This window comes from Sapajus apella, unplaced genomic scaffold (genome assembly GCF_009761245.1).
Source record: "Sapajus apella isolate SASKATOON/1434 unplaced genomic scaffold, GSC_monkey_1.0 scaffold62, whole genome shotgun sequence".
NCBI lineage: Eukaryota > Metazoa > Chordata > Mammalia > Primates > Cebidae > Sapajus > Sapajus apella.
Genome location: NW_022437002.1, coordinates 11,660,390 through 11,673,335, shown reverse-complemented (window position 1 = coordinate 11,673,335; position 12,946 = coordinate 11,660,390). Strand labels below are relative to the sequence as shown.

The following is a 12,946-nucleotide window of genomic DNA, read 5'->3' as shown; positions in this document are numbered from 1 at the left end:
CGACCCTTTTCACCCCAAACTTGTAAGCCGGGGGCTGAGCCTCAGGGCAGGGGTGGGAGCAGATGGTGGTACAGCCCTCCGGCTTCCCGCCGACTCCGGGAAGGTCAGCTCGGGCAGGCGGGGTGCGCTCCGGCGGCCGGGCCTCGCTGGCCACCCGGTCCCCACCTGAAACCCCGCCTGCCACTCCGCTCCAGAGGAGCCAATAGCCGTGCAACCTGCCCGGGATGGGGCGGGGCTTATGCAAATCGTGTCGCCTTTGGGAGGCACATAGTGATACAAGAGCTGGGAGGCGGCTCCGGCGCGGACCTCTGAGAGCACAGCTGCGGGCCCGCCAGCCAGCCTCGGTCTCCACGGCCCGCGGAGGCTCGGAGCCATCCAGCGACTCGGCGAGCGGCCTCAGGTAATGCGGTGGGACCGATCTGTCGAGGTAACCCCACCGGGCGGAGGCCCTGGCCCCCTCCCCCTCTTCTCTCCTCTTCCATCCTCATGTCCTGCCCCGATTCATCTCCCTGACCCTTGGTTCCGCCTTAGGCGGCAGCAGCTGAAGAGCCCGCTCCTGGGCAGGGGACCCCCATCTCAGTCCAGGCCCATGAGTGCAGAGAAGGGGGCAGAACCACCTCCTTATCCCCAGCTCAGGTGAGAACAACCATTGCCCTGGCCCCCAACATACACGCACGCGCGCACACATACACAGATGCACACACACATCTGGGGGTGTGGTGGCACTGGTGCTAGCTAGAGGCGCTGGTCACCCTCCCTCCTGTTTGGATATGGGTTGTCTGCCCAGCCCCGTGGCAAGCTCCCACCTCCACAGATAGCCCCCAGTCACCTCTCATCAGGGAGCCTCTGCCCTCCAAGACAGCCTCCCCCTCCGCAGAGTGCTCCATCCTCCTTGTCCCCTGACACTGTCCCCACTTCCCACTCCTCAGCATACCTGAGGGAGAAACAATCCTTCCCCTTTCCCCAGTTTTCCTCCTGACATACAGCCTCAGCAGCCCTCCCCAATTGCCCCCAGTGCTAGGCAGAGACCCCATATTTGGCATCTCTCACCCTGGCAGGAGGATGAACCAAGGACACCACCCCGAGTAGACCACCATACCCTGTCAGTCCAGTTGCTGCCAAGGCCCCAACCTCCACACCTCCTCCCTCCCTGCTCACTGCCAGGCACCAAGTCCTCTCATTCTGCCTGTCAAATGTCTTTCTAATTTGTATGACTATTTTGCTCCCTCTCTCCCATCTTCCTGCTGCTCCATGGGAACCCTGCCAAAGTGCCATGTGGGCTGTAGTGTTCCTGGCCCTAAAGTGGACTGCACCTGAAGGGCAGATGAGCTGGGTTCAAATCTTGCACCGCCAAAGTTTGACTTTGCCCAAGTCACTCCTCTCTGATCCTTCATGAAATGAGGAGGGGTATAAGAGAGAGGGTAGACTGGGTGAAATGAACTTGAACAGTCTTCCAGCACTAAGACACTCTGGTTCTATGGCTGATTATGGAAAAACAGGACACAGAACCAAGAGGACATTAAAGAGAGGAGGCTTGGGTGGGGGCAATGTGCTTTAGAACTCCTTGAAGGCACATTCCTTCTTACCTAGGTACAGGCTACCTCCTCCCACACACTCTCTAGGCCCCTTCTATTGAATGGAGCTCCTCCTGGACCACCAGCCCAACCTGAAATGGACAGCTCCAAACTGAAGGTAGCCAGCAGGACTTACTCTTTGTTTGTCATCCCCTGCCTCTCATTAAGGAGAGGGAAAAGACCTGACTGCTGCTGCTATTGCTGCTGCTTGGGAAAGAGCAAAGGGAGGAGAGGAAAGAGAGAAAATCTCCTGACCAGGGAGCTGTTGTCACTATGGCAACCGCCTCAGCACCGGCTCCTCTGAAGCTGGGTGAGGGTGTGGGATTATTGCTTCCTTCAGTCCCTCCCATTCAAAGCCACAGCCACCTCTCCATTCAAAGCCCACAGCGCTGAGCCCTCTTGAAGAAACCTCTGGGCACACTAGGGCAGTGATTTTGTGTATGGGGCAGTCCCAGCTCCTTCACAGCTGGAGGACATCCCTCAAGAGGTAAGCAGAGGAGCCTGCCCATGTTTAGCAGGGCCACAGCTCCAGGACAACATGTCCCCAGCTGGGTTCTGGCCTTAACTTTGCTGCTGATGGGCCATAGTTGACCTTGAGTGAACCCCTCCCTTCCCTAGGTCTGGGTTCTATTGTCTCTGAAGTGGGTGTGATAGCAGGAGAAAGCAGATAAACAAAACGGCCTGACATAGATCCAGGGAGGAAGAGGGGGTTCTGCTCCTCTTACGTAATCCACCAAGAGACATTCATTGAACATCACTGTATCCTAGGCATTGCCACTACGTCTCCACAGGGCAGTTCTGTGCAGGCACAGAAGGAGGAGTGGGAACCAGTATAGGGGAGCTATAAGAGAGAAAAACTCCTGCTCTTATGGGTCCCAGACCCAGTGAGGACTAAGCACTCACTGGGAGAAGTGGGTGTATAGGGAAAAGTACTTTTATTTTCCCCATGGGAAAAATAAACGTCTCACTCTTCAATCTTCTCAAAAGTGGACTGGGGCATATTGGAGGGGATTAACTCCTTGCCACTGAGCAAAAAGGTCTGGAGAATTTTTTTCTGACTCAGGCAAGGGTTTAATGCAAAGGCCTATCTCAAATCAGACTGCCCAGGAATTCTGCAGCACAGAGGGCTCTGAAGCCTACATGCTTGTGGTGGACCAACTGTGGCCAAATCACTGAGCCCAGGCTGCTGACTCTCCACTATTCAGACTAGAAAAGGCTGATCATAAGGAAGCAGGCCTCAGCCAGGCCCTGCAGACTGATTATAGCCCAGGAGAGAAGCAATGATGTTAGGGAAGAGGAAAATAACTTAGCAGATAGGTGAGGCATGTCTGGCTGTGAGAAGACTGGCCTGAGAGTAGTGTACGGTGGTGAGGTGAACAGTAAGAGCTGAGGCTAGATAGGTAGGCACCTCGAGACCAGATTCTAGAGGATTCTGGAGTTTCAGGGGCCCTATGGCATGGCCACTTCTAGCCTGTATTGTACCTCTGGTGGGGAAAAGCCATTTCCTCCTAACAGAGGAATCAAAAGAAAGGTACTTCCTGTGAGGCAGGGAAGCCCCATGGGCATGAGCCTAGCTTGATTTCAGCCCCCTCCGCTGTGTCCCTAGCTATGGACGTAATGAAGGTACCAAGGGCACTTCAAAATAAGAGACAACAGGACTTGATGTCAAGTTAGACCTAGGGCAAAGGGAAGGGAGGAAAAGGAAGGTAACTAAGATTGTGTTCCCCACATCCCGGGAATGAGAAGGAGAAGGGGCAGCAGAGACACTGACCGTCCCGGATTGAGAGTGAGTCTGGCTGTAGATTTGCTGGCTCAGAGGTGCTGTGGGCACCCCTAGGAGTGGCTACCTTCTTTGGTGTCAGAGATTGTGACCCTACACCAGATGGTTCCACTGGGGTGAAAAGGGAGATCAGAACTCTGATTTTCCCAGAGGGCAGATGTAGGTAGAGAAGGCCTATGCTGAAAAAGAGTCACTGTGATTTGGAGAAGATGGTCCAGGCAGGTGGCACAGTCAGCCTGAGGGCTCATCTGGGCCCTCCCACTGACCTGCTATGTAACCCTGAGCCAGTTTTCTCCTGTCTCTCTGTTTCTGTTTCCACTGAAATAAGGGGATGATCTTTTTTTTTTTTTTTTAGATGGAGTCTCGCTCTGTTGCCAGGCTGGAGTGCAGTGACATGAACTTGGCTCACTGCAACCTCTGCCTCCCAGGTTCAAGCGATTCTCCTGCCTCAGCCTCCTAAGTAGCTGGGACTACAGGCGTGCACCACCATGCCCAGCTAAATTTTTGTGCTTTTAGTAGAGACAGGATTTCACCGTGTTGGCCAGGATGGTCTCTATTTTCTTGACTTCATGATCCACTTGCCTCGGCCTCCCAAAGTGCTGGCATTACAGGCGTGAGCCATCGCACCTGGCCTTATAAGGGGATGATCTTAAAGGACACTGCCCATTTTGACCTTCTTTTCTTAATTTTTTATTTACTTTCTTTTTTTTTTTTTTTTTTTGAGACAGGGTCTTGATATGTTGCCCAGGCTGGAGTGCAGTGGCTCGATCATGACTCACTGCAGCCTCAACCTCCTTGGCTCAAGTGACCCTCCCACCTCAGTCTCTGAGTAGCTGGGACTACAGGCACGAGTCACCATGTCTGGCTAATTTTTAAATTTTATGTAGAAATGGGGTCTCATTGTCTTGCCCAGTCTCAGCTTAGACCTTCTGATGATCTAGCAGTAGAGAGACTGAGGAGAAATAAAGGAAGAAGCATAGTCTAGGTCTGAGACCCAGTGAGAGCAGGGAACAGGTAGGACTACAGGAGACAGAGAATTGTGGAGAAGGCAGCACAGAGCAGGGAGGAGAAAAGGGGCATAAGGTGAGAGCCACACAGACACTGTGACACACACAGAGAGACGTGTGCGCTCTGACAGATTTGCAGCCTCAGACATTGACATGCTCCCACACAGACCCAGCCCCTCATGCATCTCAGGCGCATCCTACGGAAGACAGTGGGAGAGGCTCTGCCTGCCTCCATCAGATACCTCTGCCTCTGGCCTCTCCAGCTTCCTTGACTACACCCTGAGCCTTCAGAGTCCTCTGGATTTGGGAGGTGGGGGGGCCTGCCTCCTTTTGCCCATGGGTGTTCCAGAGGCATCCTTGCCTCTGGCCCCAGTGTAGCCACTGTCCGCACAGCTTCAGGTTCCTGAAGATGACATGCTCCCCCACCCTGGCTTTTCCTGAAGGCATACAGTTCCTCATCCTCTGGGAGTGGGGAAGCATGTTGCTACCTGCACTGTTCCTTGGTCTTCCTTATGGCCCAGTGGAGGAATCTGAGGTTCAGAGATGACCTGTAACTAGCCTGAGGTCAGCCCAGCAAAGGGGAGTGGGAAGGAATGGACCAACCTCAGAGTTGCTGTTTAGTATTTTCCCAGCAGTAAGCATTAGAAGCCCACTGGCAGAGACTGGGCTATGGGAGTAGAATTCCTTCTGCCAGATCAAGGACTTCCTTTTCCAGAGCATCTCGATGACAGGCTACCCTGGGGTGGGAGCCTGACCCTCCTGACTCTAGGCAGGTGAGAGGCACCTCCCAAGCCATGTCCTGGGAAACCCAGACTCTGCAGGGACATTCCTCCCAGGGAGGTCAGACAGGAGTGCCCGCCCTGCCTTCAAGGTCTGGCACGGGGAGGGCCTGTGCCTCTTGAAATATGTTTCCTGGCACAGGCCTCTTAGGGGCTCACATTCCCACTAGGGAGTAACTCTTGATCCTTCCCAAACCTGCTTCTCAGCAACAACACTTCTATCCACTGAGCCTCAAATCTGAGCCTCTGCCTCAACTCCTCTTACTCCCACATCCAATCAATTGCAAAGTCCTGCCAGTGCCCTTCTTAACGTCTCAGCCCATCCGTGTCTGTCCACGAGCCTTACTCTAGAGGCATTGTCTCTCACCTGAACTGTGTAGCAGGCCCCTCCCTGCTCTACCTGCCTGCCCCCACCCCAGGTCATCTTGCATGCTGTGGCCAAAGGAAAAAATTCTTTTTTTTTCTTTTTTGAGACAGGGCCCTTATTTATCACCTAGGCTGTAGTGCAGTGGTGCCATGTCAGCTCACTGCAACCCCTGCCTCCCAGGCTCAAGTGATCCTTCCACCTTAGCCTCCCAAGTAGCTGGGACTACAGGTATGCACCATCACACTCAGCAAATTTTTAAATTTTTTGTAGAGACTAGGTCTCACTGTATTGCCCAGGCTGGTCTCAAACTCCTGGCCTCAAGCTGTCCTCTCTTCTCAGCCTCCCAAAGTACTGGGATTACAGGCATGAAATACGGTGCCTGGCCTGGAAAAATTATAAAACACACACCTTCTCTTGGGTCCCCAGTGCCTCGTTCAAGACTGGGCATATCGTAAGCATTCTGTAAATGTTGTGGAATGAATGCAATCTTCCCAGCCCTTGCTTTAAAAAATCCCAGGGGTGTCTGTTCCCTGCAGGTGACGTCCAGATTTCTTGGCATGGATTGGAGGCCCTTTGTAACCAACCATCTGCCTCTTTGACCCAGTTACAAGTTCTTGAAGGTTGGCTCATGTCTGCTTCATCTCCATCACTGGCACAGGGCTTAGCCCAGTCAGCCTCAATAAATGCTCAGCGAATGAATGGGTTACTGAGAATCCAAATGTCAGTAGAGGATTTCTATTTGTCCAGAGGAAAGAGGGGGAGAGAAGCTCCCTGCTGGGGTGGCCCAAGAAAGCCTTGAGGAAAAAATTGGAAGACAGTGCCAGGGGGACACACAAGGAACCTGCCTCTCGTCCCTTCTCAGGAAAGAAGCCTGCCAAGGAGGGTGGGGGCTGACTACAGAAAGCCCTGAATAGCAAGGAGAGGAGTCAAGGCCTTAGTTTGTGGGCATGGGAGCCATGGAGGTGTGAGCAGGAGGGGAGAGGATGAAGACTGTGGAGTGGGGCAAGGTCAGTGAGGAGGTGAGCTGAGGCCTGGAAGGCGGGAGATCCCGGGGCCAGGAGAGGAAAACTACCTGAGTGCAGGTGTTGTGACGGGAGGCCCCATTATGGGGGAGTGTCACGAGGGAAGGAACCTGCAGCCTCACCTTGTGTGTGGCAGGGGAGGGGGCAGCTGTGGCTGAGGCAGGGGCTTGCCCTGGACCCAGCTGGAGGGAGCCCTCTGTCCCGCAGGCCCTGCCATGGGGAAGACCAACAGCAAGCTGGCCCCTGAGGTGCTGGAGGACCTGGTTCAGAACACTGAGTTCAGCGAGCAGGAGCTGAAGCAGTGGTACAAGGGCTTCCTGAAGGACTGCCCCAGTGGCATCCTAAACCTGGAGGAGTTCCAGCAGCTCTACATCAAGGTGAGTGGCTCCCGCCTGGGATCGGGGGACCCAGGTACCCAGGGTGGTGAAGGTGAGGCCCCGGGGTTGGGGGAGGCGGGGCATCCTGGGGTAGGAGGGGAGTGAGGTACCCAGGGTGGGAATGAGGTGAAGCACCCGGGTTGGGAGGAGGTGAAGCACCCGGAGTGGGAGGGGGGGAGAGGCACCCGGGGTGAGGGTGAAGTAAGGCACCCGGGGTGGGAGGGGGGTGAGGCACCCGGGTGAGGGTGAAGTAAGTCACCCGGGGTGGGAGGGGATGAGGGCACCTGGGGTGGGGGGAGGCGAGGGCACCCTGGGGTGGGGGGAGGCGAGGCACCGGGGTGGGAGGGGGGCGAGGCACCAGGGGTGGGAGGAGGTAAGGGCACCCGGGGTAGAGGGTAGGCGAGGCACCCGGGGTGCCGGAGAGGCGAAGCACCTGGGGTAGGAGAAGGTGAGGCACCGGGGTGGGGGTGGGCAAGGCACCTGGGATGCGGGGGAGGTTCCCTGGGGTGGGGGGGCCGGAGGAGGCTGTCGCTGCGCCGTAACTAGCCACACCCCCCCTCAGTTCTTCCCCTACGGCGACGCCTCCAAGTTCGCGCAGCACGCTTTCCGCACCTTCGACAAGAACGGCGACGGCACCATCGACTTCCGAGAGTTCATCTGCGCCCTGTCGGTCACCTCCCGCGGCAGCTTCGAGCAGAAGCTCAACTGGGCCTTTGAGATGTACGACCTGGACGGCGACGGGCGCATCACGCGCCTGGAGATGCTGGAGATCATCGAGGTGCGGGGCCGCGCGGGCGCCGCTGTACCCGAGGCCGGCGCTTCGCTTCGCCTCCCGGGCCCTGCCTCCGCGCAGCTCTCGGGCCTCGGGGCCTCCCCGATGCTCCCCAGCCTCGGATCCCGCTCCTACCATCCCGCGGCCGACCACAGGCCGGGGCTCAATGCCTGCAGTCTAGGGAGTCTGACCTCGTGGCCGATGTTTTCAGCTCATCTGTCAACAGGCAGGGATTGAGCTCCTGCCAGTTCCTGCTTTCATGGGGTACTCCTTCTAGCGAGAAATTTTTAAAAAAATAAATGAGTGGGCCGGGCGCGGTGGCTCACGCCTGTAATCCCAGCCCTTTGGGAGGCCGAGGCCGGTGGATCACGAGGTCAAGAGCTCGAGACCATCCTGGTCAACATGGTGAAACCCTGTCTCTACTAAAAATACAAAAAATCAGCTGGGCACGGTGGCGCGTGCCTGTAATCCCAGCTACTCAGGAGGCTGAGGCGGGAGAATTGCCTGAACCCAGGAGGCGGAGGTTGCGGTGAGCCGAGATCGCGCCATTGTGCTCCAGCCTGGGTAACAAGAGCGAAACTCCGTCTCAAAAATAATAATAATAATAATAAAATAAAATAAAATAAATGAGTGAATACATGTGGCGTCAGGCCGTAGGTGCTATGAGGAAGATAACACTAAGCAAAGCGTGGGGAGAGAGCTGGTGGAGAAGTGATTTTATATAAGGTGGAAAGTTAGAAGCAGCCTGAACGGGGTGAGGCCATTACTGCTAGATGCCTGGGGGAGAGTGTTCCATGCTGAGGGGCAATTAAGGCAGGTCGACCTTTCTTTGCAGAGTTCAAGGAGAGTGGGAGAGCCCTGAGAGAGGAGAGTGATAGGAAGGTGGTCAGAGGGGGAGCCAGGAGCCCCATCAGTCAGCTCTACTGGTTAGGAAACTTTCATGGAGGTGGGCTTTTGGCAGGTTTCATCTACATAAACATTATTTAGTTTAAATGAAAAATGAGTTCCTCATCAAATATCCAGTCTTAATGACTACATATACCTTCCAATATCCTCACCACCCCGCAGTATTCTCCCTGCCGGATCCCCTTCCTTCACCCCCTGCTTTTCGGGGCCCCTTGTGGGTGTTTGCACCCAGCTCCTTCTCCAGGCCCTTTGTGGGTGTTCACACCTCTCTCCTTCCCTCGCCAGGCGATCTACAAGATGGTGGGCACTGTGATCATGATGCGCATGAACCAGGACGGGCTCACACCCCAGCAGCGTGTGGACAAGATCTTCAAGAAGATGGACCAGGATAAGGACGACCAGATTACTTTGGAGGAGTTCAAGGAGGCAGCCAAGAGTGACCCATCCATTGTGTTGCTGCTGCAGTGTGACATGCAGAAGTAGAGGCTGCTGAGGGGCAGGGCCCCTGGCCAGAAGGGGAATGGCTGCCTCCCTACCTGATGACCTCCCTGGCTGGCCTCCCAGGGGGACGGACACTCCAGCCAGCCCCACTCTCTGGCCCACCCAATCCTCTCCCTAAGCCCTTCCTCCCCTTCATCAAGATTCTTGAGGGACCACCTCACCCTGCAAAAGAGACAGGTCCTCCAGTATCCCATCTTCTAGCCCCACCTCTCACTTGACACAGAACCAACAGCCATTGGGCATAGGGGAGTTGGCTTTTGCTCCAGGAGGTGAGGTTAAGGAGTTGAGGGGCTCGGGTTCTGGTTCAGAATTCTCTTGATCCTAGGATTATGCCTTATAGGATGTGGTCCCACAGGTCTGTCACAGGGCCAAATTGGGTCTGTCTATTCCTGAGGCTCCAGATCCCATAAAGGTGGTCTTTTCCCTGTCCCTTCTACTCTACCTGGCCCTTCCAGCCCCAGCCTTTGGAGTTTTCATTCAGTCCTTTCTTCAGCTAATGATTATTGAGCGCCTGTTCAATGCTAGGCACCTCTAGGTGCTAAGGATGGTCATTTACAGGACACATCCTGTGCCCTCCAGAAGCTCATAGGGTTGTGAGGCAAACTTCCAGCGGTCAGGGTCTCAGCTGACAGAAGGTGCTGGAAGGCTTGTTAGTCTGGGAGGAGCTATTTCATCTTCCGGCTCAGCTCCACACAAAGCTGCAGAAGGATAAAATGAAAAGTATTTGGAAGTTGAGGAGCCACGTGAGTGAAACTTTTAAGAAAAATGAAATTTATATAATACTTATATTTTTAGTACCCTTTAAAGAAGCTAAAGTCATTTATTATTTTACGACGTTAAAATATACTCTATATTACTTGGTTTCTTATAAAATGTTAAATGAATAGAGAAAATACTAATTTTCAATGGAAAAAAACTGAGAAAAAAGGGAGAAAATACCATGACATTTACCGGATAACACCTTTTCAGGCTAAGTCCTGAGCTGCCACTTTCAGCAGCTTTTGCTGGTTCAGCTCATCCTCTTTATTACCTTTTTCAATTCAGCAAGCAACTTTCTATGACATACTTACTGGGGTTGGATGCTGACTTCAGAGACAGAAAAAAACAAGATTTGCAAACAGTGAGACAAGTGTATATTCTTTATCTTGATAGTTCGTTTCTGGATTTGGTTTAGTTTCAGAACTGGACGTGTTCCTTCGCTGCCACAGAATCAGAAGGAGCTACAAGAAAAGGCTCACCTGGCCAGTTTAGGCACTGGGACCAAATTTATGGACGAAATGCCTAAAAATGTGCCGGGCATGCTTCTTTCGAAAGGCTTTTTCTAACCCCAAATCTTAGATCCCCCAGGTAGTTCATCATCTTCCAAGTGTGCTGGCTCTGCTTTCCAATACCTGCTTTCCAATTTTGGATCCATGAGCTATACAGATGCATGCTTTGACTGCCAGAACAATTAATCTTGCTTCTTCATCAGGTCTTTCACTTGACTTTCTCCTGTACTTGTGATCAGAAATTAGCTTTGACGTGCAGTGACAGTTGATTTCCTCTTGAACTGCCGGTGAAAACAGTCTAGTACACAGGTGCTGTCAGCCCAGGGTGGGAGTAGGAAATGATTGCTGAGCCCGGGGTGGGGGAATTGCCTCTGCAGGAAAGAGATGCAGCATGCTTCTCATTCCTGAGTGCTCACCTGTCCTGCTTCTCTGCCGGTGAAAACTCTGGGAGCTGCTGACCAATAGAGCTTGGCCCCAAGCTCTACTGGGCCCTTGGAGGTAGCAAGGTCACGGGGTTGCCACCCTTTTTCTATCCTCTTGCTCATGGCCAGCCATGTGGTGAGGCTGGGGAGTTCACATCCTCAGGCAGGAACTAGCAGTTGTTTATCCAGCAATGCCTCAAGGTTGTTGCATTGCTCCCAGGAGCTGGCCATTAGGTGTGTCTTGTGTGGTCAGTCAGTACCACAGACACATAGATGTTCACTGGCTCAGCTGGGACCCAAATCTTCTGGTGAAAAGCTTTTCACTAAGTAGTGTTCCTTCCCTGCAAATGTCGAATGTCGAATTTAGCCTAACTCACAGTCACAGAGAATTTCATGGCTTTCAAAGTCTTGCCGTCTACCCCATCTCATTCTATACTCACAGCTCATGGAGGTGGGGATTTTCATTTATTTTCTCTAGACTTGGAAGCTGAGATTCAGAGAGGAAGAGTTCCTTGTATAGTCAGGAGGTGACACAGACTGGAACCCAAGGCTCTAAGATGATTTCTTCCTTTCAGAGTCTCTTCCCTGTCAATTTCTGTGACTGAGCTGTGCATAGGTTGACAGCAGGCCAAGCTACATGGGTTTTCATTCCCTATAGGCTTCCTGTGAAAAAATGTCTGCAGTTATGGTCTTCCCCCAAAAATAGAAGCTTGGTTGAAGTCCCCACATTTTCAAGCACCCTGTGTTCTGCTTCTGGCAGCTGTGCTAACAGCTCAGTGCTGCCCTGGGAGGCCTCTGACTTGGAACCCTCAAAGGATTCTACGTTGTCTTTAACACCATTGTCTTCCCTAAGAGAATTATTTTTGTTTTTTCCAAGATGGTGGGCAAGTCCCACCCATGAAGGCATATTTGGTTACTCCAGGCTTCTGGACACACATACCCATGGGTGATTTTTGCTGGTCAGGACTAATATTCTCAGACAGCCCAGCAGTGTGAACACACAATGCCAGGCCAGGAACTGGGACCACCATCTTGCTGATGGGAGGAACCACAGGTGGGCTAGGCCTTGCTCCCACCTACTCCTGGGTGTCCCAGGGACTGTGTGCTCAGGAGCACTGTGGTAGAGCGCCGGCCCTGCCTTGAGAAGAGACGCAGGTCTCCCGTCCCTGCACCAGCTGAGAGAGACTTGCCACAAAGCACAAGGCTAGCAGAGAGATTTATGTATGACTTGCACAGACACAAAAATATACAGACAACCAAAACACTGATATATCCAAACTCTCCTTTGAAATTCCAATCTTCTTGCAATTACTCTGTCAATTGCAAGGTCTCAAAATCTGCCTTCTCATTTACTCATTCATCCTTTTGGGCTGATTGATGAGCGCCTTATTCCTTATCTTTAAAAATTATCAGGAAGGGCTACTTCAGATGGCCACTCTAGTCCTTTCAGTTGCAGTCAGGATTATTTAACTTACGTTTACATCAAAAGTTAAGAAAAAGTTAGTTCATAAGTAAAGGCACTAAATCCTTTTCTGACAGTGACAGAGTTCCCAGAGGTAGAAATTTGCCTTGCTGCAGAGAGAGAAGGAATGGGGTGGGAGGGGGGAAAGAAAAGAAAGAGAATAAGAGAAGACACTGGGGTCTCCAGGCAGGATAGTAAGCTGACACTGTAAATATTTTTTACACAAAAATTTATTAAAGCAACAAATATTTCCTCAAGATCCACCCTGGGTGAGGCTTTGAGCTGACTTTAGAGATCATTGTGGGGTCAAGAATTTCTTACATGTTCTATTCATCATTCTTGAAAAAAGAAATAATTCAAACTTAGCGATTAAAGTCTCAGAAAAATGTGGGATTTTCTTTCTGAAATTTTCAGGGTTTTCTTTTTACCTTTGCCAGAGTGTGGGAGCAGGACTGGGCCTCCCAGGGTGTATAGCCCCTCCTGCTTGGTGGAGGCTGGTCAGACCCAGGGCTTTCAGGCAGCAGGAGAGAGGAGGCTTGGGGAACAGGCGGTCTGGGTGGCAGGGAAGGGGTCCAGCTCCAATGTAGCCCCCTATACCCTCCAGATGTGCTGCTCTGGCTGTGCCCTCGGTGACTGCCCTCACTGCTCAACACTGTGCTGTGTGGTGTGTTTCTTTCCCCACTGACAGTGAATAAAAGGTGCAACTATG

General features: G+C 52.8%; 1 protein-coding gene across 4 annotated transcripts; it reads left to right on the top strand.

Moving 5' to 3' along the window:
* On the top strand, positions 1–12,946 carry HPCAL4 (hippocalcin like 4). Of its 4 annotated transcripts, none has more exons than XM_032247045.1 (5): positions 1–400; positions 6,370–6,514; positions 6,737–6,906; positions 7,469–7,684; positions 8,870–12,946. In XM_032247045.1, exons 3-5 carry the CDS (start codon positions 6,745–6,747, stop codon positions 9,065–9,067), a joined length of 576 nt encoding a protein of 191 aa, XP_032102936.1. In that variant the 5' UTR covers positions 1–400; positions 6,370–6,514; positions 6,737–6,744; the 3' UTR covers positions 9,068–12,946. The 4 variants fall into 4 exon arrangements, with proteins under 4 accessions (XP_032102936.1, XP_032102935.1, XP_032102934.1 ...); XM_032247044.1 differs by having other exon boundaries at positions 6,370–6,526; XM_032247043.1 differs by lacking the exon at positions 6,370–6,514.